General features: G+C 36.4%; 2 protein-coding genes across 4 annotated transcripts in view; both read right to left on the bottom strand.

The window, feature by feature from the left end:
• LOC131669918 (uncharacterized) overlaps positions 1 to 24,866 on the bottom strand; it is a 1,245,201-nt gene that overhangs the window by 513,035 nt on the left and 707,300 nt on the right. The gene's annotated exons all lie outside the window — the stretch shown is intronic.
• LOC131670116 (uncharacterized) lies at positions 16,914 to 17,657 on the bottom strand. Its single transcript, XM_058945493.1, has one exon. It carries the CDS (start codon positions 17,655 to 17,657, stop codon positions 16,914 to 16,916), a length of 744 nt encoding a protein of 247 aa, XP_058801476.1.

Below are 24,866 nucleotides of genomic sequence, written 5' to 3'. Positions count from 1 at the left end.
AGGAGAAAGATAGCGACGACGAATAAAAATACCAGCAAGACGGTCAGCGAGGAGCACACCAGTGACGTCACGGTGCAGAGCGCTCTAGCCGTCGGAGAGGCTGAAGGTTGAGGTCGGTGCCGTGTTTTTTTCTTGTCTCTCTCTTGCATGTTTGGGCGCCAGTTTATGGCTGGTAGCACGGCAGACCTGCTGGCTATCCGTTGGTAGTTTATCGGCGAAAAGTGTTTGTCGGACATTTGTTATAATATCTAGTTTTCACAAGGGAGTCGGCCGGCTGACCAGCCACCGATTCACCTTCGCGTTCGCGTTTGTTATTGTGCTGCTCGTAGTGTATAAGTCCGAGGTCGCCGTATTGTAATCGATTGTTGACAATTAAACGACTAGTGTGTTAATCCGCTGTTGTGTTTCTTCGCCGCTGTATCACTCCTCATCCCGACTTCGAATCTCTGCGTTTAGCGTGTTTATGCTCGACGCGTTATTCAGTCGTGGGAACGTCTTTTGCTTCCCGAATCCCCGAAGAAATAATTTGTGCGGACGGTCGCGAGCAACCCAGACGGGTACGGCCGGAATTCTCCGGTACAATTTTAAATGACATTTTATTTACTAATTTAATTTCAACTTTCAGCAAAATAATTTAGTTAATGGGTATTTGCAGTTAAAACAGCAAGCAATAACCGATTTTCAGTAGTACGAGGTGTGATCAAAAAGTAAGGTGAATTTCGAAATTTAGTGGGCTACGTCCGTTCGATCTTCGACTTTTTTATTTGGTTATGTCGGTAGACTCGTCTAGAACATACGTTCCAAATTTCAGCTTTGTAGTATGTTTGGTTTGTTTGTGAGAGGCATCAAGGTTAGAAGTGTTTTGCGTGCTCCACGATTTGCTGCTGTCTAAAAACATGGATCAAAGAGTTTGCATTAAATTTTGTGTGAAAAATGGAATCAAATGTTCCAAAACACTTGAAATGCTGAAAGTGGCATACGGTGAGTCTACTTTAAGCCAAAAAAATATTTACAAGTGGTATAAACTCTTCCAAGAAGGCCGAGAAGACACCGACGACGAACCTCGTTCTGGACGCCCCAGCACATCAACAACTGATGAGAATGTTGAAGTGAAGAAAATAGTGTTGGGAAATCGTCGAATTACCATTAGAGAAATTGCTGATGATATTGACATCTCATTTGGTTCGTGCCAATCAATTTTGACGAGTGTTTTAGACATGAGACGTGTGTCAGCGAAGTTTGTTCCGAAATTGCTCAATTTCGACCAAAAGAAACGTCGCATGAGCATCGCCCAAGAGCTACTGAATGACGTTAACGATGATCCAGATTTACTCAACAGGGTTATAACAGGTGACGAAACATGGGTATACGGTTATGACGTCGAGACTAAGACTCAATCGTCCCAGTGGAGGCATTTTGGATCACCAAGACCAAAAAAAGCACGCCAAGTTCGATCTAATGTAAAGGTTTTGCTTACAGTTTTCTTTGACTGCAGGGGCGTGGTGCATCATGAGTTCTTGCCACAGGGTAGAACAGTAAATAAGGAATATTACCTGCAAGTTATGCGCAATTTGCGCGAAGCAATCCGCCAGAAATGTCCGAATTTGTGGAAAAATAAAAATTGGCTTTTGCACCATGTGCAAAAACCAACACAGTAACGATGCCACAGGCACCGTATTCCCCAGATCTGGCCCCCTGTGACTTCTTCTTGTTCCCAAAACTGAAGAGGCCCATGAAAGGACGGCGTTTTGCCACGATTGAGGAGATAAAGACGGCATCAAAGGATGAACTAAACAAGATCACAAAAAATGATTTTTTGAAATGCTTTGAGGATTGGAAAAAGCGTTGGCACAAGTGCATTATATCCGAGGGGGATTACTTTGAAGGAGATAAAATAAAAATTGATGAATAAATAAATATTTTTTGAGAAAAATAAAAATTCACCTTACTTTTTGATCACACCTCGTACTTACAGTTGGACGATACTCCAAATAACCAAGTTTTGATTATTTGCACAGCTCATATTGTGGTAATTAGATTTTTTATAATATGTGTTTTCGGATCTAAAATATGTATGCCTACCATGGCCAAATATATTCCATAGAATGAGAACAAAACTAATCCCGATATTTGCCAAAAGTTGTAGATGTCTTTTTGATTGTTATGATTGTAGCTAAAATAAGCCAATGACTGTATATTTTCAATTATATTTAATATTGTTGCTAATGAAAATAGCGAATGAATAATAGCTATAAATTATAATTATTGATTCTTAGTCTTATTTAAACATGAAGAAAATTGAAAGCATTAATAGCAATCATAAAGTCATGGTTAACAAAAATATCCTATGTTAGTGCAATTATTGAATACAATGGTTAATATCTCCGTTTTTTTATGTATTCAAGAAATATCGTATCAAATTTATTTAATCTTATTGAAATGATACACTTCAAGGTAGATCTGGTAAGAAATCTATTTCTAAATCTATTTCTTGAGTGATAGTTGAACTTGAAAGGGATGTAATTACGACGTCAAGTATAATAGATATATATGGAATTATTAACTTTTTCAGTTTCAAGACGTTGATATTAAAAAGAAAAGAAGAAGAATTTATGTGATTTTTTTGTTTTGAAGTGAACAATTAGGAATCATAAAAAAGCACTGTATTAAATCATATGGAACTTTTTATTGAATTGATAATTGGAATTAGGTTTATTCTTACTCGACAGGATATGTCGGTTTCATTTCCGTAAATAAAAATTAATTTTTCTGGTGACATTATACTAAGAGCCGACCTGAACAATAAATTTTAATAATGAAACTTGATGATATATCAGAAAGTATATATAGTTCCAAAGCTATGTTTTTCTATAAAATTGACACATTAGGCATACTGTATTAGAAGCATAATTAGTAGTACTATTGTGTATAGTAAAATGTATTTGCATAATTATATTTTTTCTTTCAGGTTTTCTACTTGTACAGATTCAAAATAACAATTTCTGTTGATAATATATTAATTTGAAATCTACGTTATTTTATGTAACTGTAAATAAACTTTTGTATTACTAAATGATTTACCTATATATGTGTATATTTTATTACTAAAGCAAGCTAAACCAAACCAAACAAAGCCAAACCAAACCAAGCCTAAACGAACTAAACTAAGCAGAATCAAATCAAGCCTAAATCCAAAAAACCTAAGCCGAAAAGCAAAATAACAATACCATTTATACTAAACTAAAGCAAACATATAAACTAAAAATTGAAACGAAGTCATTAAATTTTAATATTTTTTAGTTGCAACGGTTAGGTGTACTATTTTTAATTACTGTTTAATAAAATATAATTATAAAGAGAGAGAGAGACTAATAGAGAATTTTTGTATTATTATTTTTCATATAATAATATATAAATCTATTTGTCCGTGCACTTAAATCTGACGTATTTCATTAATAATTGTCTCATGCGTACAGAGACTTAAAAACTTGAAATATTAAAGGAATTTTGAATTTGAACAATTATCCTGTTAAAAACGTAAATTTCTTTCCACTTACCATTAATATTTTACCAGGTAATACCATTGTGACGGCCAGCCGTAACTTAGTTGTTTTTCAATATTAATTAATAGAAATAAATATGAAGAACGGAGCGGGAATCTTCCTGATTTCCCACGATGAAAACGCATTCGAGATAAAGGGTTTATATAAAACTTGATAGTGGCCCGAGCCTGCGACGCTCTATCCTGCTTTGTCCCACGCGAATGTGTTGACAGGAGCCTACGATCATCGCGTATACATCGTGAAGCGATTATCTTTTTTTGCAATTTATCTTTTTTTTCCCACCGAATTTTAAGAAAATATCCGTAATATTTAATGGATTTTAATCAATTTTGTAAGTTATTATTGAACTATAATGCGCATCTTTTAATCACCAAATAACTAATAAATAATTTCATATTAGAAGAATAATGCATTTTATAATAAATCGTAGAAGTTTTGGATTTTTCTAAATATTGATAATAATTGAATTATTGTAATAATCACTATGTATCGTTAAAATTAATTAAGTTTAGTACGATTTTGAATAAGTAATTATAAACTATAACGTCACTCTTGCTCTTAAAAGTGGCACTCCGAGGGCTATCTCTGGAGAAAAGGGCCCAAGTTAAAAAGGGACCGCCCTTTCTCTCTCTGAAAATTCATGCCCACAGACCAATAAAGAAATCCTAGATACGATTAGAAAATTTCCCATCAATACAAAATTTGGCTGTTATCGCTTCATGAGCCTGAGGAAAGGGATTTCCACCCAACTACTTACTGCTTATAAAAAGCTCTGTACAAGACTGGAGGAGTGGAGTGAGTACCAGAAAGTGTCTAACAAGAAGTGACTACCAGTGAATGAGTGCTGGAGGAAGCATAAGAGAAGAAAATTTTGAAGTATATTATCATGAAGTCAGCCAAAATTCAATCAAGAAGTCACCCAACTACATCCAGAATAGAGAGAAAGAGAGAGAAAGAGGTCAAAGAGCAGAGAGAGCGCAGCCTTAATAACAAATAATAAAATAAAATAAAAGTATGTAAAACCTTATATCTGACTATCCTTTTCTTTCGTTAAGCAATCCGTTTTTCTTGGAAATTCATTAAGCGTGAGTCTCATGAATATTCATTAAAGTCCCTTAAGAACACATTAAGCGTGAGTGTGGTGTGTTCGTAATAACATTTGGTTATTACATACCGCTTGCATACAGTTTTCTCCACGCAACAATATTGCTCGTCCCGGCTTATGTGTTACACAATACTCCAATCAGAGCAACCCTGAGTTTACGTTTACTCCAAGCGTACCTGAGAGTGACCCCGACGTCATATATAAATTTTGGAGGCCCCGGAGGGATTAAATTGTTGCAAGAAAACTGTTAGGGCTTTCCTTTCTTAAATTATATCAGTGATCGAGTAGAGTAAAAGAAAATTAAAAATAGATACTACTTAAAGTATTTTGTTCAATTTGAAATTGTATAGAATAAAATAAAGTAAAGAAATAAAATTTTTTTTTAATAAGAATACAAATTTATTAGTAGGAAATCACTGATTTAATTGAGAAAATAGAAAATAAGTTTTGTGTTAAACAAGAAGATAGCTTAAATTGATAGTAAAAATTAATTGGAGTTTATTTGGATTGAACTTAGGAAATTTTTTTTTTGTTATTGGAAAATTAATGGGAATTTATTTTGCAATAAAGAATAGTGAAATAATTTAGAAATTTGAACGAGTAAATTAATAGACAAGTTTGAGAAAAATAAAGATAATTAAGTTGCCTAAGGAAAAGTTATGTAAGTGTTTGAAATATTTTATGAATTGTTCAAAGTTTGAAGAAAGTTTTCTGTTCTGAAAATATAGTATTTGAGAGGAATTATTTTTGTATGAGAAAAAAATTATAAGCAAAATAAAATCGATTTCCAGTGAACTTTTGTTGAAAATAAAATTATAAATTAGAATAGAAAATTTGTCAAAAGAAAACTCTTCTTTTGTGCCTTGAAGAGATAAATAAGAATAAATGCTTATTACAGGAAAATATTTTTAAAAAAAAGGGGGGCATTTAAATTTATATTTTGTTCTAAAAATTGTATTTAGAAATAAAAAGGTTAATTTAGAAACATAGAAAATAACATACAGAAAAAAATTTTTGAGATAGTATTACAAATCTTGTCTGAGTCGGAAAGAAATATATTAGCAATGAAAATTAATTCTCGAGGAATATTTAGAAAGTTGATTAAACGAATAAAGAAATTAATATAGTTGGAATAAAATTCGTCTTGAATTTAATATAGAAAAATAGTTTGAAAGCAAATATAAAAACATTAAAGAGTCAATTAATGAAAGATATATTTGAAATTATTGATCAAAGTAAGTTTGAAGTTATTGAAAGATTATAAAATTGCGGCTAACTAAAAATTACCGATGAAAATTATTGACTGCATACATTTATTTTTTATTCAGAAATGGGGGAAGATTAACAAATAAGCTTTATCTTTTTTTTTAACCCTGTTATAAAATTTTGTTGTTGGTTAGATAAAATCTTTTTTTTTGCTCTTTTCTTTTCTTCTAGTTTTCTTAGTTGTTATGCCGCCTTTTGTAAGTTTTAACAATTTTTCAAACAACGTCATTGATACAGTTGACCAAGTAGTTGAAGATATTATTTCATTAAGAAATAGCCAAGATACAGTAATAGAAGTAGTTAATAGACACGACGCCGCGGTTGCCAAAATAAATATTAACGGTCGTAATCTTAGTGCACGCGTTACACAATTAGAATTAGAAATTAAGAATAGAATTGGTCAAATAGCTAGTTTGGGAAATATTTGTGTAGACTTAATCAAAACAAATTCTGCCCTAAAGCAGCAGGTTAGAAATCTTAGGAAACAAGTAAAAATTAACAACAAATTAATCAATAGAAATACAATTACGAAAAGGGGTTTAGTAAATAAAATAGATAAATTAGCAAAGACATTTGAGAATTTGAGATTATAAGTAGAATAATAAATAAGTTCTAGTTTTTGCATAAAATTTGTGTTTAATAAATTGTGGGTTTTTCTTTTGACTTGTTATAGTGGAATTCGAGTACAGTACCGCTAAAAAACGATTATCCAAAACGCAACGTAAAGCTCTCATTAGAATTACAATCAACGTTGCGAGCACGAGCCTCTAATAATTCTCGTTCTTTAACCTGTTAACCGAGCGGGACGTATAAATACGTCCAAAGTAAACAATATCGGGTACGGGTAGGACATATGAATACGTCCTCGATATTTATCTTGCGCCCTGGAACGGGCGGGACGTATATTTTACTACTACTATGGTAATACGTCATTCATACACGTCTTAGTGAAAAAGGACGCGCCCGTTATATGTTGCATAATTAGAAAGGGATTTCCCCGGTTAACAGGTTAAGATCGATAACCCTCGGTCAAAATTGCAATAAAGAAGGCCATAATTCCCTAAATTGCAACAGTATATCTAGAGAAAGTAATAATAAACGATGTAATTTCTGCAAAAAGGTCGGTCACGAAGAAAATTCATGCTTCTTCAAGTTAAGGAATAATACTACAACATGTCAAAGTTGCAATAGAAAAGGTCACGTTGCTAGTGATTGTCGAACACATCTCAAATGTCAAATATGTAATAGAAACGGTCATATAACTGCAGACTGCCGAACTCGAACACAAATAAGAATGATAAATCAAGTTTTTTGTCAAATTTATGATAAACCTGGCCACTCAGCGAAAGGGTGTCGCAAAAATTTAAGCAACAACCATGATATAGAAGTTATTTGCCAAATTTGTCGTAAGTCACGCCATTCAGCAAAAGAATGTTATAATAGTAATAGTGTTACTCCAAACACTAATTATTTTTATTGCAAACAACCAGGCCATTATATCGCTAATTGTTCAAAAAGACAACCCTATCGCCATCATTTTCAGGGAAACAGGCAGCAGTCCTCTCATCAGAGCGCGATGCAGAGGAACAATTCGAATCAAGCGCATCAATTACAAGAGGCAGAGGTACTACTGTGGGCAAAAAGTAAGGTGAATTTGTTTGTAAAATGAAAAATCTTTATTTATTCTTCTACATCAATGTCATCCCCTTCGAAGTAATCCCCTCCCGATAAAATACACTTATGCAAACGTTTTTTCCAATCCTCGAAACATGCCAAATAGTCCCTTTCCGGTATAGCCATCCGGTATAGCGCCTTCTTCGATTCAGCTCTTATCTCCTCAATCGACTCAAAACACGTTCCCCGGAGTGGTCTCTTGAGTTTTGGGAATAGCCAGAAGTCACACGGAGCCAAATCAGGCGAATACGGTGGTTGCGGAACGATATGCGTCGAATTTTTGGCGAAATGGTCACGAAGAACGAGTGCAGTGTGAGATGGTGCATTATCGTGATGCAAAAACCAAGAGTTGTTGGCCCATAATTCTGGTCTTTTTAGACGAATTGCTTCACGCAAACGACGCATAACGCTCAAATAATATTCCTTATTAACAGTTTGGCCGGGTGGAAGGAATTCATAGTGCACCACACCACGAAAATCGAAGAAAACTGTCATCATGACCTTGATTTTTGAACGACTTTGACGTGCTCTTTTCGGTCTGGCCTCGCCTTTAGCACGATATTCGCTTGATTGGTCGGTTGTTTCAGGGTCGTAAGCATAAATCCAAGTCTCATCTCCCGTAATCATGCATTTGAGCTTGTCCTTATAGTCAGAAAGCATTGTTTCACACACATCAACGCGGCGACTTTTTTGCAAGAAATTGAGCGTTTTCGGTACCAAACGAGATTTGACTTTTCGTAGGCCCAAATGGTTTTTCAAAATTGTTTTCACAGATCCTTCTGATATTCCGATCATATCAGTAAGGTCTCTAACAGTCAACCGACGATTTTCGAGCACTAATTCCTTCACTTTATTGACGTGTTGGTCATCTGTTGACGTCGATGGTCGTCCGGAGCGCTCCAAGTCATCAACACGTTCTCGACCCTCTTTGAAGTCTTTGTACCACTTATAAACATTTTTCTGCGACATGGTAGAATCACCAAAGGCCTTCCGCAACATCCTCAACGTTTCCGCAGCCGAAATTTCATTCCGCAAACAAAATTTGATGGCACTTCTTTGCTCAATTAAATCAGACATTGTAAAAATCGAAACATGCACTCTTGGTCGTTTGGTAAACACAAGCGTAAATATATTACTGATGATGACATTGACATGAAATTTGTCCCAGATGTCATTCGCAGTCCTACCAACTCAAGAAAAAAAGAACTAGCCCGAAATGTTAAGCCCGCGAAGTTTAAATTGAAAATTCACCTTACTTTTTGCCCACAGTAGTATCGCTCAATCTTATATCGTAACAAATGAACCGAAAATTTCAGCTAAAGTCCCAATAATTAATGCAAACTTCTTAGGTGATATCAAATTTCAAATTATGATTGATACAGGCTCATAAGCTAACAGAATGAAAATAGGAATGATTTAAAGTTACACAGAACATATAAATAGTACTAGATGCAAACAGTTAAAAGGAATAGGCTCAGAGGTCTTTATCACATTAGGAACAATTACACTATCGATATTTGGTTTACCGACGGAATTTCAATTAGTACCAGATGATTATCCAATACCTTGTGAAGTAGTTTTAGGGGCTACATATTTTTCAGAAAGCAATTCTGTAATAAACTTCGCAACGCGACAATTTATTGTAGGAGATCATGTTATACGATTTCAAGAAAATAATGTACAATGTAGTAATTTTTGTTTTTTACATAGCACAGAAGGAATAGAATAAGTTAGTATTAATGCAATACAAAAGGTTTCTCAGTAGGTCAAATTTGTTAATCCATCAGCTAGGACCAAAGAATATTTCCTAATAAACACCGGGTCCGAAGTCAATCTAATAAAGAAACGTCTTCTGTCACCTGGAAATGAAATTGATACCACGCAAAGAACGCACGTCCGAGTAATATGAAAAAAAATAATATCGACCCTTGGTACAACCGAAATAAGGATATTTGACGCTTACACTATCTTTTAGGTAGTCGATGATGCTTTTGGAATGACTTATGAAGGAATATTAGCCGCTTTATTTCTCGAAGAAGCCAAAGCCATTATAGACTTTGGATTCAATAATTTTCGAGGAGAAAACTTTGCTGTAGCTCTATTATTAGAACGAGACCTCGGAAAAATCATGCCAACACCACAGGTCAATAAAGTGCAGCTTAATCCTGACGAGTTTGACAGAATATTAAACGAATTGATACCCTTAGATTTTGGAGTACCCTTTAATTTAGCCGTCAGAGACGTTTATAGTATTGCACAAGACTGCGTTAACAAGAAATTAGATATAGAAGATATAGATAATCATTTAGGGATAGTCGACGTAATCTTAGATGAAACCAACGATGATAGTAATAAAAGCATAGAAGATTATTTAGATTTAAGTCACCTGAACGATACTGAAAAGAGTTACATCGTTAATCTCATTAAGGAAGTACGAGATGTCTTCTATCTTCCTAGCGGCAAGTTACCGGGAACCGATCTTGTCTTGCATGAGATAAGAACAATCGATGATGTCCAGTAAATAGTAGACAGTATCAATTTCCTCACGCGATGAAGGATAAGATTAACTATCATGTCGAAAAATTACTAAAAGCTGGTATAATACAAGAATCTACTTCACCATACAACATCCCCATATAGATCGTACCTAAGGCAACAGAGAGTAATGGAAGAATGGTGTTGGACATGAGAGGATTGAACGAAAAAACAATTGCTGATTCATATCCAATACCTAACATTACACAAATATTTAACCAAGTAGGAGGTGCTAGATTCTATTCCGTGCTCGATCTCACCATGGGATTTTATCAAATCAAGATGCACCCAAAAAATGCGCATAAAACGGCTTTCAGTACTCCTTTCGGCCACTATGAGTTTGTGCGTATGCCATTTGGTTTGAAGAATGCACCCGCGACTTTTCAACGTTTAATGGATACGTTGCTCCGCGGACTTCAAGGGCTAGATCTGTTCGTGTATTTAGACGATATAGTTATATATGCCAATACACTTGAAGAACATGATCGCAAATTCCGAATGTTGGTTGAAAGATTACGAAAGGCAGGATTGAAATTGCAGATTGGAAAATGCAAGTTTTTAATGCGATGAGTTAATTACTTAGGTCATATAATAAGTAAAAATGTGCTAGAGCCAGATCAAAAAAAATTGAAGCAGTGAAGGAATTCCCAAGACCAAAGTCGGTTAAAGCTGTACGTCAATTTTTAGGGTTATGTGGTTATTATCGTAGATTCATTAAAGATTTTGCGAAAATTACTAAACCTTTAACCAGGCTTTTGCAAAAAGATACGGTGTTTGAATGGACAGATAAAATCTAAAGTTCATTTTGTGAACTTAAAAAGTTGCTGTGTAGCGCTCCATTATTACAATTCCCAAAACTTGATAAAGATTACATAATTCGTACTGATGCCTCTGGAATTGTAATAGCAGGAATACTCTCACAAGGCACTATTGGATCGGACCAACCTATCACATACATCTCTCGAGTACTACGTGGTCCGGAGTTGAATTACGAGGTTTACGAAAAAGAAGCGCTTGCGATTATTCACAATATCAAAGCATTCAAATCATGTCTTTGGAAGGAAAATCACTATTACTACTGATCACCAACCTTTAGTTTGGTTTAAGTCAGCCGACCTCAATACCAGAGTTTTGAAATGGCGTTTTCAAATTTCTGAATATGACTATGAGATAATTTATCGCCCAGGCAAAGCCAATGCGACAGTCGATGCATTATCACGAAATTCAATAGAACCAGTTAATATAAAACACATACGTCAGAATGATAGAGAAATTAAGAATCAAGCTTACTCTTATATTAACAAACAGACAGGTGAAGAGTTCCAATTCTTAATTGATTCTACTTCCACTACCAATATCATTAAATCCTGCTATGTACCGGACGATATACTTATCCAAATGTCCAATATCTTACCTAGAGTATTGCAGAGTATTTTGCTGAAGATGATTATCAAGAATGTGGATTTATCAAGCTAACAATAGCCGGAAATGAAATAGTATTTTATGTTGTTGCAAATTCTCAAATGCCATATCACGGAATCATAAGTAAAAATTTCTTGTATGACACCAGTACGAGAATAAACTATAATAACAATAGCATAAACGAAAGTAACGCAGTAAAACCTGTTATTAGTGAGAGTAACATGCAAAAATATAGGAAAATTTATAATTTATATACGCCACTCGTTGACGAAGAACCTCCTTTATTGAATATATATAATCCAAAATACGGATGGACACAGTATATAATTAATAGTTTATCTGAACAGAGTCTAATAAAGGAAAAGTATGCTTTAGGAATTCATGATGAGACCGATCAAATTGACCTAATAGATATTAATGGTTTAACCCATAGAACTTTAGGATCAATAAAACTGAAATTATTTGAGATACCAATGAAATTTCATCTTGTACAAAATGATTTTCCTGTAAATTGTGAAGGCATAATAGGATCTAATTTCCTTTTTTCTAGTAAAGCAAGTGTTAATTTTGACACAAAGACAATAAAAATAGGAGACACTTACATTCCTTTTAGAAGACGAAAAATATCAACACAAGAGATTGATAGTTACATATTAGTAATTACCGAAGCAGACAAAACTCATCAAATTCCTGAAGTAAATGTAGTTACTAGAAGGCAAAGACAACAAATGGAACAGTCATCTGACCCTGTGGTAGTTCAAAAAGAAACTGATGAAATCAAACCAATAAAACGTCCATGTGGACGATCCCAGAAAGTTCCTGTTAATAATGATAATAAAAATATTATCCCACACCTAAGAACACCTCCTGTCGAGAAGTTGCCCATACCTGAATCTGTCGAAGTTGTTTCAAAACGTTTCCCCGAAAGAATTCGAAATGAGATACCTGATTACGTAGAGAGTGATCTAGACGACAGTGAACTTGAAGGTGAGGCACGAGTTATACCCGAAATATCTGTGCAACCTAATCAGAATCTACCTCACAATATACAAGATATTGATTCTGAAGAGGACTCAATGAATAACAGTTCAGATGAATCCGTAAATGACGACAACGACACCGCTAATATAGTTAAGGTTAAAGAAGCCATACATGTGCGCAACGACAATATTGCTTATTTTATAAGCAGCAATGGACAATCTTGTGACGAAGGTGCTCGAAAATTGATAGAAAATAAAAAAATTAATACTAAACTAATCTTACAAGTGGGTGAAGTCTTAAAAGAAAAAAAGAAAAGGAACTATCATCAATTTGGACTCTGCATACGAGGAGACCGCCCAAAATCGTTAACTCATATTAAGGACTATATACATATTACTTTAAAAACATTAAGAGATTTGCTAATTAATACTAATCAAACTGAAGTCTGTATTGCCCAGAGTAAACATATAGAGAATTTAAGTTGGTCAGAAATAGAGTATTTATTAGCTAGTGTCTTTAAAAATAGTGGAATAAAAATAATAATTTGTACGGATAAGTTAGAGTATGTATCCTTAGAACAACGCGACAAAATCTTTTATGAATTCCATAAATCCCCAATTGGAGGACGTCGTGGTATTTCAAAAACCTTTCACCGGATCAGACAAGAATATTATTAGGAAAATCTAAAAGACGATATACAAAGACGAATTCAACAGTGTCTAGAATGCCAATTAAAGAAATTAACTCGTTTAGACCAGACAACCCACGATAATAACTGATACATGTGCTACAGTGTTTGATAAAATTGCTATGGATATTGTAGCCCCTCTAAAAAGAACAATAAAAGGAAATGAATACATTTTAACCTTACAGGATCAATTAAGTAAATTTTGTCTAGCTGTCCCATTACCAGACACCTTATCATCAACAATAGCGGACGCATTTCTTAAGAAATTCATTTGTGTTTTTGGATGTCCGAAAGCTGTGCTTACTGATCAAGGCAGAATTTTTTTGAATTCACTAATGACGCGTATTTCCAAGCGATTCAAAATAAAGAAATTAAAAAGCACAGCATTCATGCCTCAGTCGAACGGTTCCCTTGAGAGATCTCATCACGTACTAATTGAGTACTTAAAGCAATACACCGATGTTGAGAACGATTGAGATGATTGGCTCGACCGAGCTATCCTAAACTACAATACCTGTGTACAAGAAAGTACCAAACATACGCCGTATGAAGTTGTATTTGGCCGCTTAGCTTGAATGCCCTCAAATAATCCCCTTCGTGAAAGCGATACTTTACCTACATATAAAAGATATATATTAGATTTAGTTGCGCGTTTATGTAGTATACAAAAATTAGCTTACGAAAATTTAGTTAGCTCTAAAGAATAATCAAAAAAATATTATGATAGACATATAAATCCAAGACTTCAGTTTAGATGATTACGTTTTTTTAAAATCAGGACCTGAACCGGGGAAATTCAGGGATCATTACTCAGGACCTTATAAAATAGTTGGTATTCTTCCAAAACATAATGTAAAAATAAAGACTTAAAAGGGCACAAAAATAGTTCATTCAAATAGACTCTGAATTTCATATATAAACAAATCAAAGAAATCAAAGAAACCAAAGAAATTAAGCCAAAATAAAAATAAAAGGAGAGAGGAAAAATATAATATAATATAAAATAAAATGAGATAGTAGAAATTATAAAATAAAATATATATATTATGAAACAAACAATAGATAATTGAACAAAAGGAACATATAACGAAATATTTTCTGATTACAGACCGAAAACATGTTGCATTCTTCTCTGTTATCACTGATATTCTTAACAATAACTAATCCAGTTACAGCCATCATAGGATACGACTGCGGAACAACATCTCTTAATATAACCACTATATCTTTATTAAACGTGGAAGAATGTGAAATGCCACTAACAGTGGTAAGGCTTTAATAACGAGGTGTGAAATTTTCCTCGAATTTTTGGATTCTTGTAACTTGCAAATATGTATCCATACCTATGATTGATTGTACTATGTATGGTCCTTCGTACAATTTCATAAATTTTTTAAAACGTTCTTCTGATTTATCTGTTGCATTGTGACTTTTTAGTAACACAATGTTATTTATCTTGTATGGTTTATGCTTTGAATTAATGTTATGCGCTAGAGCTCTCTTGCTTAGCTTTTCGTGGACCTTTTTGCGAAGATCAGTGATTTTGTTAGATACAGTCGAATCATTTGGGGAAAACCAGCGATGCCAAAAGCTATCTGGCTTCTGTCCTAGGTGGATTTCCATAGGTGTATATTCGGTTGTGTCGTGATAAATAGAATTTATTATATTTTGTATCTTTGGTATTAACGAGGCCCAACCTTTTGGATTTTCATGGGCATATGCTCTTAAAAAACGTCCCAACTCTCTATGTATACGCTCTACTGAGTTACTTTGCGTATGCTAGAGAATATCAAATTTATGTTCATAGACGCCAGCTTTTCTATCCAATTCTTCGATATGAATTGAGTACCGTGGTCGCTAATGATTGATCTTGGCTTTCCATATTTGGGCACATAGTCTTCAAAAATCTTTTTAATGGTTGTGTGGGTAGTAGCACGTCTCATTGGATACATTACGATGTATTTACTAAAGACATCGATGGTAGTCAAAATATACTTGACTCCTCCGGTTGAAGTTGGCAGAGGACCATAAAAATCAGTCGACAATAGATCTCTAGGATGATTCACTAGAATTGGTTGCATCACTGTATCTATTTTCTGATTGTAGTACTTGGTACGTTGGCACAAATCATAGCGTTGAATTATGCTGCTAAGTTTTTTCCGTAATTTTGGGATATAGAAATCTTTTTGTATCATTTTGAAGATTTTCCGACATCTACATGTCCGTACATTTCATGAAGTTCAGTTATCAAATCATTAATCATATGTTCTGGGAGCACAAGTTTGGTTTTACTTTTTTCCCGTTTGAACACCAATTTTCCCTGGACCACGAATCGGTTGTTAAAACTTTCTCGTTTCTTAATCCTATTAATAAAAGCGTCCTGTTTTTGGAGATATGGAAGGTTAATAAAATTTTTTATAAGAGCTGGTGATGGTTTTTTCATCAAACTTGCTATAATAATTACGCTAAAAGTAGCTACTACTTTTCCGCAACAAATCCATTAGAGGTCGACAGACGGCCGCATAATTCTTAGCGAATTTTGTATAAAAGTTGACGAAACCGGGAAAGCTTTGCAAGCTTTTAAGATTTTTAGGAGCTTTAAAGTCTTTTAGAAGTTGTAATTTTTCCCTTTGGGGCTTGATACCCGAGGGTGTAATAACATGACCTAAAAATTCCATCTCGTTTTGAACTAGCTTCGATTTTGAAAATTTTCAAACATAATTGTCTCTACGGCAACAAGTGAATAACGCTCAAAGATGATAGATATGTTCCTCGAATGTTTTTGAGATACAGAGAATATCGTCTACAAACGGGATTACAAATTGTTTTAAATCGCCAATGGATAGATTCAAAGCCCTTACTAAGGTAGCTGTACTGGTACAAATTTCAAAAGGTACGACGTTAAATTCATATGTATTTCCTTCAATTATAAAGGCTGTATACTTCTTACTCTTTTCGTCTAGTAGGACTTGTCAAAAACTACTCGTCAAATCAAAACTCGACATATAGTTAATCCCAAAGCATTGCTGAAAAATGTCTTCCATACGTAATGGAGTTTCATAATCTTTTACCAGTTTCTTGTTCAATTGTCTAGCGTCTAGACATAATCGAACAGATCCATCTTTCTTTACGCTGATGACAACTGGATTTATGAAATTACTTTTTGACCTTCGTATGAACATTTATTTGATTGCAGTTCTCATGTTTTCGCGATGTTTCAAAGGCACCGAATACTGTTTCGAAGAGTAAGGTTTTTCATCCTGGAGTACTAACTTATGAGTGTAAATCTTCAATAGTCCGGGCTTTTTGCGGAACACATCTTTGAATTCATACACCAATGCTGCCAATTCGTTTTTCTGATTCTCAGTTAAGCTTGAGCATACGCTAATTTTTTCGTTAATCTCCGTCCACGTTAGATTCGTATTGTCGTCTTTTGCGGCGCCTGCGTCTAGGCGGTTTTGGGTTAGATTTCCGAACAAGGATGCTTCTTCGCCAAAATTCTGGTCATACTTATAGGAATAAATGGTTATTTATTTAAGTAGTTTACTCCTATTAGTAACAAGTCAAATAGTTAATAATAAAACGACTGTTTATTAAGAATACAATTGACAGACTCACTATAAAATGTTTTTTTATAAAACGAAATGAATGTTCGTTGCTGTGCTCACACTTTTGTTTCTCAACCACGTTCGAATGTTGGTTCGAATGCTTGATGCGCTCGCCACACTACCCCCCTTGGCAAAGAATTTGGCTTCAAATTTAAAATGTCTCGAAATTTGACTCTTCTGCCAAATCGTGTAGTGCGTTCGGGAACTTGCGTTGGCTCTGTAGGCACAACATCAGGAACAGGAACTGATATTGGTTCTGTAAGTACAGAATCAGGAATAGAAACAGGAACAGGAATTGGTTCTGTAGGTACAGCATCAGGAACAGAAACAAAAACAGGAACAGGAACAGGTGTGACATCATCTTGCAAAATGAATGCAGGTTTCACTCGATCAATAGAGACTTTGGTAGGCTTGTTGTTACAGATCTTGAGTGTGATCGTTTTTGCGTTTCGATCCATGACTTCGTATGGGCCAGTGTATGGTGGTTGGAGTGCCTTTAGAAAAGGTCCTTGTTTCAAAAAGGCATGACTGCATTTGGAGAGCTCCTTGAAAACGAAAACGCCAGGTTGACAATGTCTTGATGCTGGAGTTGGGCGTAAGCGTGACATGAACTCCCGTAAGCTTGAGAGGAAGCTGCTTGGATCGCCGAGATTCTTGTTTTCAAGGTTTGAAGAAAGCAGTTTAAAAGGTAAACGAAGGGTTTCTCCATAGACCATCTCTGCTGAAGTAGCCTTGATATCTTCTTTCAAAGCAGAACGAATACCAAGAAGTACTAGAGGCAAAGCTTGAACCCAATTGATGTCAGAATGAGCCATGATTGCAGCTTTTAAATGGCGGTGTAAGAGTTCGATCAAACTATTCGAAGCAGGATGCCAACTTGTAGTGAAGTTGTGTCGGATTCCGAAGAGTTTGATAAAGTTCTTGAAGAGGTGTGAAGTAAATTAAGGACAACGATCTGAGGATAAAGTTTCTGAAAAGCCAAAACGATATATCCAGCAATCTAAAAGTGCTTGAGTCACAGTGTCTGCAGTTATGTTCTCTAAAGGATAAACCTCAGGCCATCGTGTAAAACGATTGATGACAGTCAAGCAATATCGAAAAGCACGTGCAGGTGGAAGTGGACCAATCAGATCGATGTGGATGTATGAACATATCTTCGTAGGAGTCTCGAAATATCCAAGTGGAGCGTGAACATGGCGAGTAATTTTTGATCGTTGACAATCACTGCAAGTACAAGCCCAATTTCGGCAATCCTTATTCATGGAAGGCCAAACAAATCGATCGCTGATTAATTTGAGTGAAGAGTTTGCGCCGGGATGACTCAAAGTGTGCTATTGGTCGAAGATGTCACGACGAAAAAGCTGTGTGATGAAAGGCCGAGGTTTTCCTGTCGATGTATCACAAAATACCGTAAGTGAGGTACCAGGAATCGGCATATGCTCAATGCTGAGAAAAGAGTTTTTTTTAGTAATTCTCCTGAGTTCTTCGTCTTTTTTTTAAGATTTAACCAGCAACTCGAAATCAAATGGTGCAGAAATGGCTTCGATCCGGGAAAGAGTATCGGCAACGACATTATCGGTACCTTTGATATGTTGTATATCCGTAGAAAATTCTGCGATGAACGAAAGTTTATTGAGTTGAATTGGCGGGAGCTTTTCACGTTTTTGCTATAAGGCGTAAATTAATGGTTTGTGGTCTGTGAAGATCGTGAATTGGTACCCTTCCAGAAGATGGCGAAAGCGCTGGATCGCAGCGTAGATAGCCAGAAGTTCACGATAATAAGCAGGCCAAGAACTTTCTTTTGTTGACATTTTCTTAGAGAAGAAAGCGAGAGGCTGCCACACGTCACCAACAAGCTGTTGTAAACAAGCTCCAACAGAGTGATTCGAGACATCTGTAAATAAACCAAGAGGTGCTCCAATGCGAGGGTGAACAAGAAGTGAAGCAGATGAAATGCAGTTCTTGCAGGTTATGAAAGCTTCTTCAAGTTCAGGTATCCATGTGATTGGTTGAGCGCCTTTCAATAATGGATTACTGATTGCACCGTGCAGAGGAGCTGCATATTCAGAGGCATGAGGTATGAATCTGCGGTAGAAATTCAGCATTCCCAGGAAACGGCGAAGACCTTGAGCTGTTTTTGGTAAAGGGTAATCTTGAATCGCCTTTATTCGTTCTTCTGGGGCTCGAATGCCAGCAGCAGAAATGGTGTAACCAATGAAAGGAACCTCGGGAACTCCAAAGATGCACTTCTGTGGATTGATAACTAGGCCGTACTTTGCAAGACGTTCGAAAATAATTCGAAGATGACGCTCATGTTCTTCTTTAGAACGAGAGAAAACGAGAATGTCGTCCATATAAGTGAAACAAAAATCCAAACCACGCAAAACTTCGTCCATAAACCTTTGAAAAGTTTGGCCAGCATTTCGAAGTCCAAACGTCATGAATGGAAATTCAAAAAGACCAAATGGTGTGATGATGGCAGTTTTACCGATATTTTCTTCAGCAACTGGAATTTGTTGATAAGCTTTTACAAGATCGATCTTAGAAAAGATGATGCAACCATCGATAAAATAAGTGGCATCGTGGATATGACGAACCGGATAACGATCCGGAATCGTTCGAGCGTTTAGCTTTCGAAAGTCACCACAGGGACGCCAAGATAAGTCACTTTTTGGTGCTAAATGCAGTGGAGAAGACCAAGAACTTTCGGAAGGACGAGTTGTGCCAGCTAATAACATGTAGTCAAATTCTTTGCGAGCGATTTTTAATTTTTCAGGACATAATCGGCGAACTTTACTTGTAACCGGTGGTCCAGGAGTAGTACGAATGTGATGGACGGTTTCGTGTTTGATGTTTCGAGGTAAACCCGGAGGACGAGTGATTTCAGAAAATTCAGACACAAGAGCAGCGTATGGTGAAGAATCTTGAACCACTTTGATACTGCTCTGCGAAAAAGGCTGAGATAAACCTTGTACTCGAAGACCAGTGGTTACGTCGACGATACGTTTTGTATGACAGTCCGGTAAAAGGTGATAATGAGCGAGAAAATCAGACTCAATTATCGGCAGATTGACGTCAGCGACGATGAATCTCCATGGAAAATCACGACGAAATCCTAGGTTAAGATTTAAGTTTAGAAAACCATACGTTTTTATTTTGGTTCCGTTTGCAGCACACAACTCGTAGTTAACAGGAGAACGTAGGTCTCGTAATAAACGACGAGGAAAACAGTATAAATCAGAACCTGTATCGACGGGGAAACAATTTTTGGTTACTTTATCGACAACAATGAGACGGCTACTAGATGAAGAACAGTCAGATGCCGTCCTTACGGACTGCTTTGGTCGTTTCCCGAAAACTTGCAAGGCTTGACGCACTTTTTAGTATTTTGCTGAAACTTTTTTTGATACCAACAAACCTCGTCTGTTTTTTTGTTAGAATCGTCCCGGTTTTGAGATTTATTTCTGTTGCGAGAATTGTGGTTATAACCGTGACGATTTCGAGAACGCGAACGAGAAGCAGCCAATTCAGCGACTTGTTTTTGCAATTCAGCAACCGCTTTTAATAAATCGTTTTCAGTACCTTTGTTGTTCAATGCAGCGTTGACCGAGAAATTGGGAGGACAAGGCGAAACTTTGATGATTTTGTCGGCGAGCTCAGAAAGTTTATCGATCGCCAACTCAGACTGTGATGCAAGGATAGCCTGGATGTTTTGCGGAAGACGTTGAAGCCAAAGCCGACGTAAGAGGTTATCCGGCACAATAGTTGTACCAGTAAGGGATTGGAGATGCCGAAGAAACTGGGAAGGCTTACGATCGCCTAGCTCCTCCGCACTAATGAGTTGGCGGACACGTTGTTCCTCAGACGCAGATAATCGCTTAATTATTTTTGTGCGTAAATATGTGTAGGGGTTTAATTGACGAGGATTTTTAATAACATCCTCGACTTCCAATGCAATGCGAGCGTCCAATTGAGAAACAACATAATGAAACTTTGTCACTTCGTTAAGGATGTCAGAAAGCGTAAATTGAGAATCAGCTTGAACAAACCACAAGCTTGGTTTATCTGACCAAAATAGCGTCAATTTCACAGCGACACGATGTACTGTATGGCGTTGGTTGACGGTGTCAGCGATGACGCCTTGAGGCTACAACTGCTGTTGTTCTTGTAGCTGCTGCTGCTGCGGCGGTGGCTCCTGCAGCTCCTGCGATTGTAAATTTTGCACTCGATGCTCCATTTGTTGACGTAGTTCTTCGATCTGCCGTTGAAGCAGCTCGTTTTCCTCACGTAGAACCATAAGTTGACCCTCGTCGCGAAGCATCTTGTAATGAGGTTATAATCTTCTACGATGGCGAAAAGAAAATTCACCAACAAAATACTACTCGGAGTTCCGAAATGTTATCTTTTATTTCGTTAATAATATTATCCTTAGCGCAGATAATATCATTTAAATTTTCATCGCAACGTTCTTTCAATTGTTCAATAACTACATTTGAGTCATTCAATTTGGATTTTAAAGTAGAGATCAATGCCTCTTGTTCACTTATTTTGCATGTTAGTCTTTCGACTTTATTGCAAAGTTTGTTAATCGTTTCTGACATGGTAGCAAAATCGTGAAATAGTTTGTTCACAATCTAATTGTTTCAACTCCCCTACAACTGCTTTTTCCCATTCTCGAGTTTTCTTATCGTGATCATTCAAATAATCATCAAGAACATCATTATTCAATTCATTTAGGATCGCTTTTGAAGTGATCTCAATTGATGTAAAAATAGAACGTCGTTTATTTCCAGACATTTTGGAAGTTAGCTTAAATCGTCATCTCGATCAGAGAAATATTGGGAGAGTCAATACATATGAGAACGTACAATAATTACTAAAATTCAGTTAACAATAAACTAATGAAGGACTATGCTATTTTTCATGACTTCATGAGTATATTTAATTAATAGTGTAAGAAGTAAAACTTATTGTAAGCGTTTACGCTAACTTTGAGTGATTATGCTGCTGGAACGGGCAACGAATCTACCATGAACGTGCACATATTGTGTACAAACAACAAGTCCTCGTAAAAGGTGCGAATATTTGTTGCTGTTACGTGGAATACCGTCTCGAATCGCGATTCTAACAGACTAATTCTCTCTCTTAATTTCTGTACTTCTTTTCTTAACGCAGCATTTTTGCGTTTAGCAAGTTTTAATTTTCGGCTATTCGTCATTACAAAGATTTGAATACGCACGCGACAAATCAAAGATCTTTCGCTCGAAAACTGTTTATAAATTACTAAAGAGTCCCTGTTCGGGCGCCAAATGTAACGTTTGAATCTTTCACACGTTATCAAAACAATAGTTCGGACTCTTTCTGTTGTATTCATAATCGCGTTTCTGAGAGTAGCAAGAAGTTGACACGTGTATATTCTAAATGAAATATGAAAATTTTTCGAGTAGTAAACCCAAAGTTTTCTAACTCGATGAATCGTCTTGAAATGCAATTGAGCGTGATTGCATCTATCAGGGAGAGGCCCGACAGCGCCGCAACCAATACTCAATTTAATTTTGTGACGGTGTAGGCCGGTCATGGCCTGCACCGTGCGCTTATCTCCCTCTCCTTCCTAGGCAAAGGCGCACGGCCGGCATCAAGCGCACGTTTTTACCACGTGCCTGATGCCTGCCCTTTTATTTTTCAGCAACGCACGAGAGTGGAAGGAGAAGCCGTGGACGCGACGACGCGCTCGAGTATTGAGAGTGCGAGAGAGAGAGAGAGAGAGAGAGAGAGAGAGAGAGAGAGAGAGAGAGAGAGAAAGCAATAGTTTGAGTATTGGGCTTGGCGCGCGGCACTTGTCGCGACGGGCAGTGCCGCGTGCCGCCGATTAGGAGGACAGTGGTGGGGAAGGCGTGAGAAGCCGACTCGCACGCACTCGTCTCTAGATCGACATACAAGGAGGAGATCGGCCGCACTGGAAGGATTACCATTGTTTCTCTGCCTCAGACCAGAGAGAAAGTGCGAGAGCCGTGACGACAAAGAAGACTGGGCCACGTTTTGCGCTAGTCGCCTCACCTGCAGCCCACCTGCCAAGCAGCAAACAGAATTTGGTCAGGTTTAGTTTTCTCTCCTCTCGTTTCTCTCTCTAATCTTCCTCGGCGATTCTCACGGTTCGCGTTGCTATGCCAGGCTTTCCCGAGCCGGCGTAGTTTTCGGCAGTGTGTAAATTTAAGTAATTGTTTAAGCCGGTTAACGAGGTGGCATGGCGCTAACGTGCCGGTCATCTCGTTTAGAATAAGTGCGCGTGTTGTTAATAGTAATAAGTGTTTGTATTCTCGTCGGCACTCGGGTAGTGCATTTGTAATAAACGTGTGTTAAGGAATTGTGTGTGTGTGAAATTCTTTTGCCCGCTGTTCTCCTTCCTGCTTTGCTTGGAGCGATACACCGCCTCCCTTGCCTTCCCCCTTTATAAATAATTGGTGATAGTGATGAATTAATCGGCATTGCAGGCCGACACTATTACAATTTCTCAACAATTATTTGATTTAAGGTAGGGAGTTATCTAAGGCTACTTTTTTCTCATAAGGGAGATAGTCTTATGAGTTGAGCACTTAGATATCGAAAGGAGAGAAATTAGCAGGTTAACCACTGAATAAAGAAATTTATCTCAGGAAATTGCCGAGGATTTATTTCTAAACAGTGCTCGCGCTGCTAAGCAAGGTAGGATAGTGAATCCTCTTGTCACAGCGACGAGCAAATTTATACTTGCGAAATGGGCTCCATTCTACGCTTGGTAGCCCCTGCAACGCTATTTTTGAAATTGATACAAACTTTGCATATATTTTGTTGCAAAATGGCTCGATCGAGATTGCAATTTTATCATTTAAAAAATTAAATGTGAAATAACGAATTTTTTAACATAAATCGTTTCTCGAGAAAAAATCGCCTTTTAGTGTTATAAGTAATACAATTCAATAATCAAATAATAAATTAAATTAAACTAATAAATACCGACTTGAGAATTATAACGACATGAAATTCAGGATCAGCGCATCAAAATTGACTAAAAAGTGCTTTTATTCATTCGAAAAACTTTATAATTGTCGATTTTGCATTGTAAACAATATATTTCCCACGGTCGTGACGTCACGCTCCTTATATGGTAATGTTTTCGCAGAGTTCCCCTAACACATTTGCATATGTGTGAGAAAAGCGCCTTCGCTCAATTACCGGTTTTCTTTGATTGTCTCATGCACGACGGGTTGTTATTTTGCAGAGGGAAAAAAGGGACAAATCAGACTGGACCGTTACAGTGTACCTAAAGTTGTGTGCAAATTTAATCGGTATCAAATATTATGTGAAGGAGCAGATAATCAAATTGAAGGTGAAATAGAACAAACTTTATACTCGTTAGTAACACAAGACATTGCTTTCGCGTTAATATCCAAATCCAAACGTAATCTATAAGGTTACGAAATTATAGTTACCGAACACCCAAAATTATTTGTTTATGTTGTCGAAAATAATGCATTTTTTCTAAATAAGAAAATATCAATGAATAACCTAGATATGTTTTCGTATGTGAATTCTAAGTTTGTATATGTAGAACGTCACATAAAAGTACAATTAAGTCGTATGTACAAGGATGTTGTCGTACATCGCTGTAAGCACGAAAGAGAAATTTTGAAAAATGCACTTGCCATTGCTAGTCAATCTCTCGATCAGTTTGTCTATAATCTCATCAAAGGACCCGGATACATGGTTGTAACAGCAGGAGAGGTAGTGCACATTGTTAAGTGTATACCCGTTAATGTGAAAGTATCGCAAGGAGATGAATGTTATGCTGAACTAAAAGTAATCCATAACAACCATACCAAATCTTATCTCCTAAAACACATATTTTAAAAGCTTATGGGACAGTAGTTGATTGTAATGCTCTACTATCCACATTCTTTTATTTCAATGATGACTGATTTTAGTTTTTACCAAGAGCAGTAGAAGCAAAAATTATCACCACTCTTAAGCCTTTTTCTGGATTAACC

Source organism: Phymastichus coffea, unplaced genomic scaffold (assembly GCF_024137745.1).
Source record: "Phymastichus coffea isolate CEN01 unplaced genomic scaffold, Cenicafe_Pcof_1.1 PCOF00008, whole genome shotgun sequence".
NCBI classification, from domain to species: domain Eukaryota; kingdom Metazoa; phylum Arthropoda; class Insecta; order Hymenoptera; family Eulophidae; genus Phymastichus; species Phymastichus coffea.
The sequence above is the reverse complement of the archived record's forward strand: the minus strand, read 5'-3'. Positions and strand labels throughout refer to the sequence as shown.

Coding starts and splice junctions, on each gene's coding strand:
- LOC131670116 (XM_058945493.1), bottom strand. CDS start 17,657: ATGGCTCATTCTGACATCAATTGGGTTCAAGCTTTGCCTCTAGTACTT.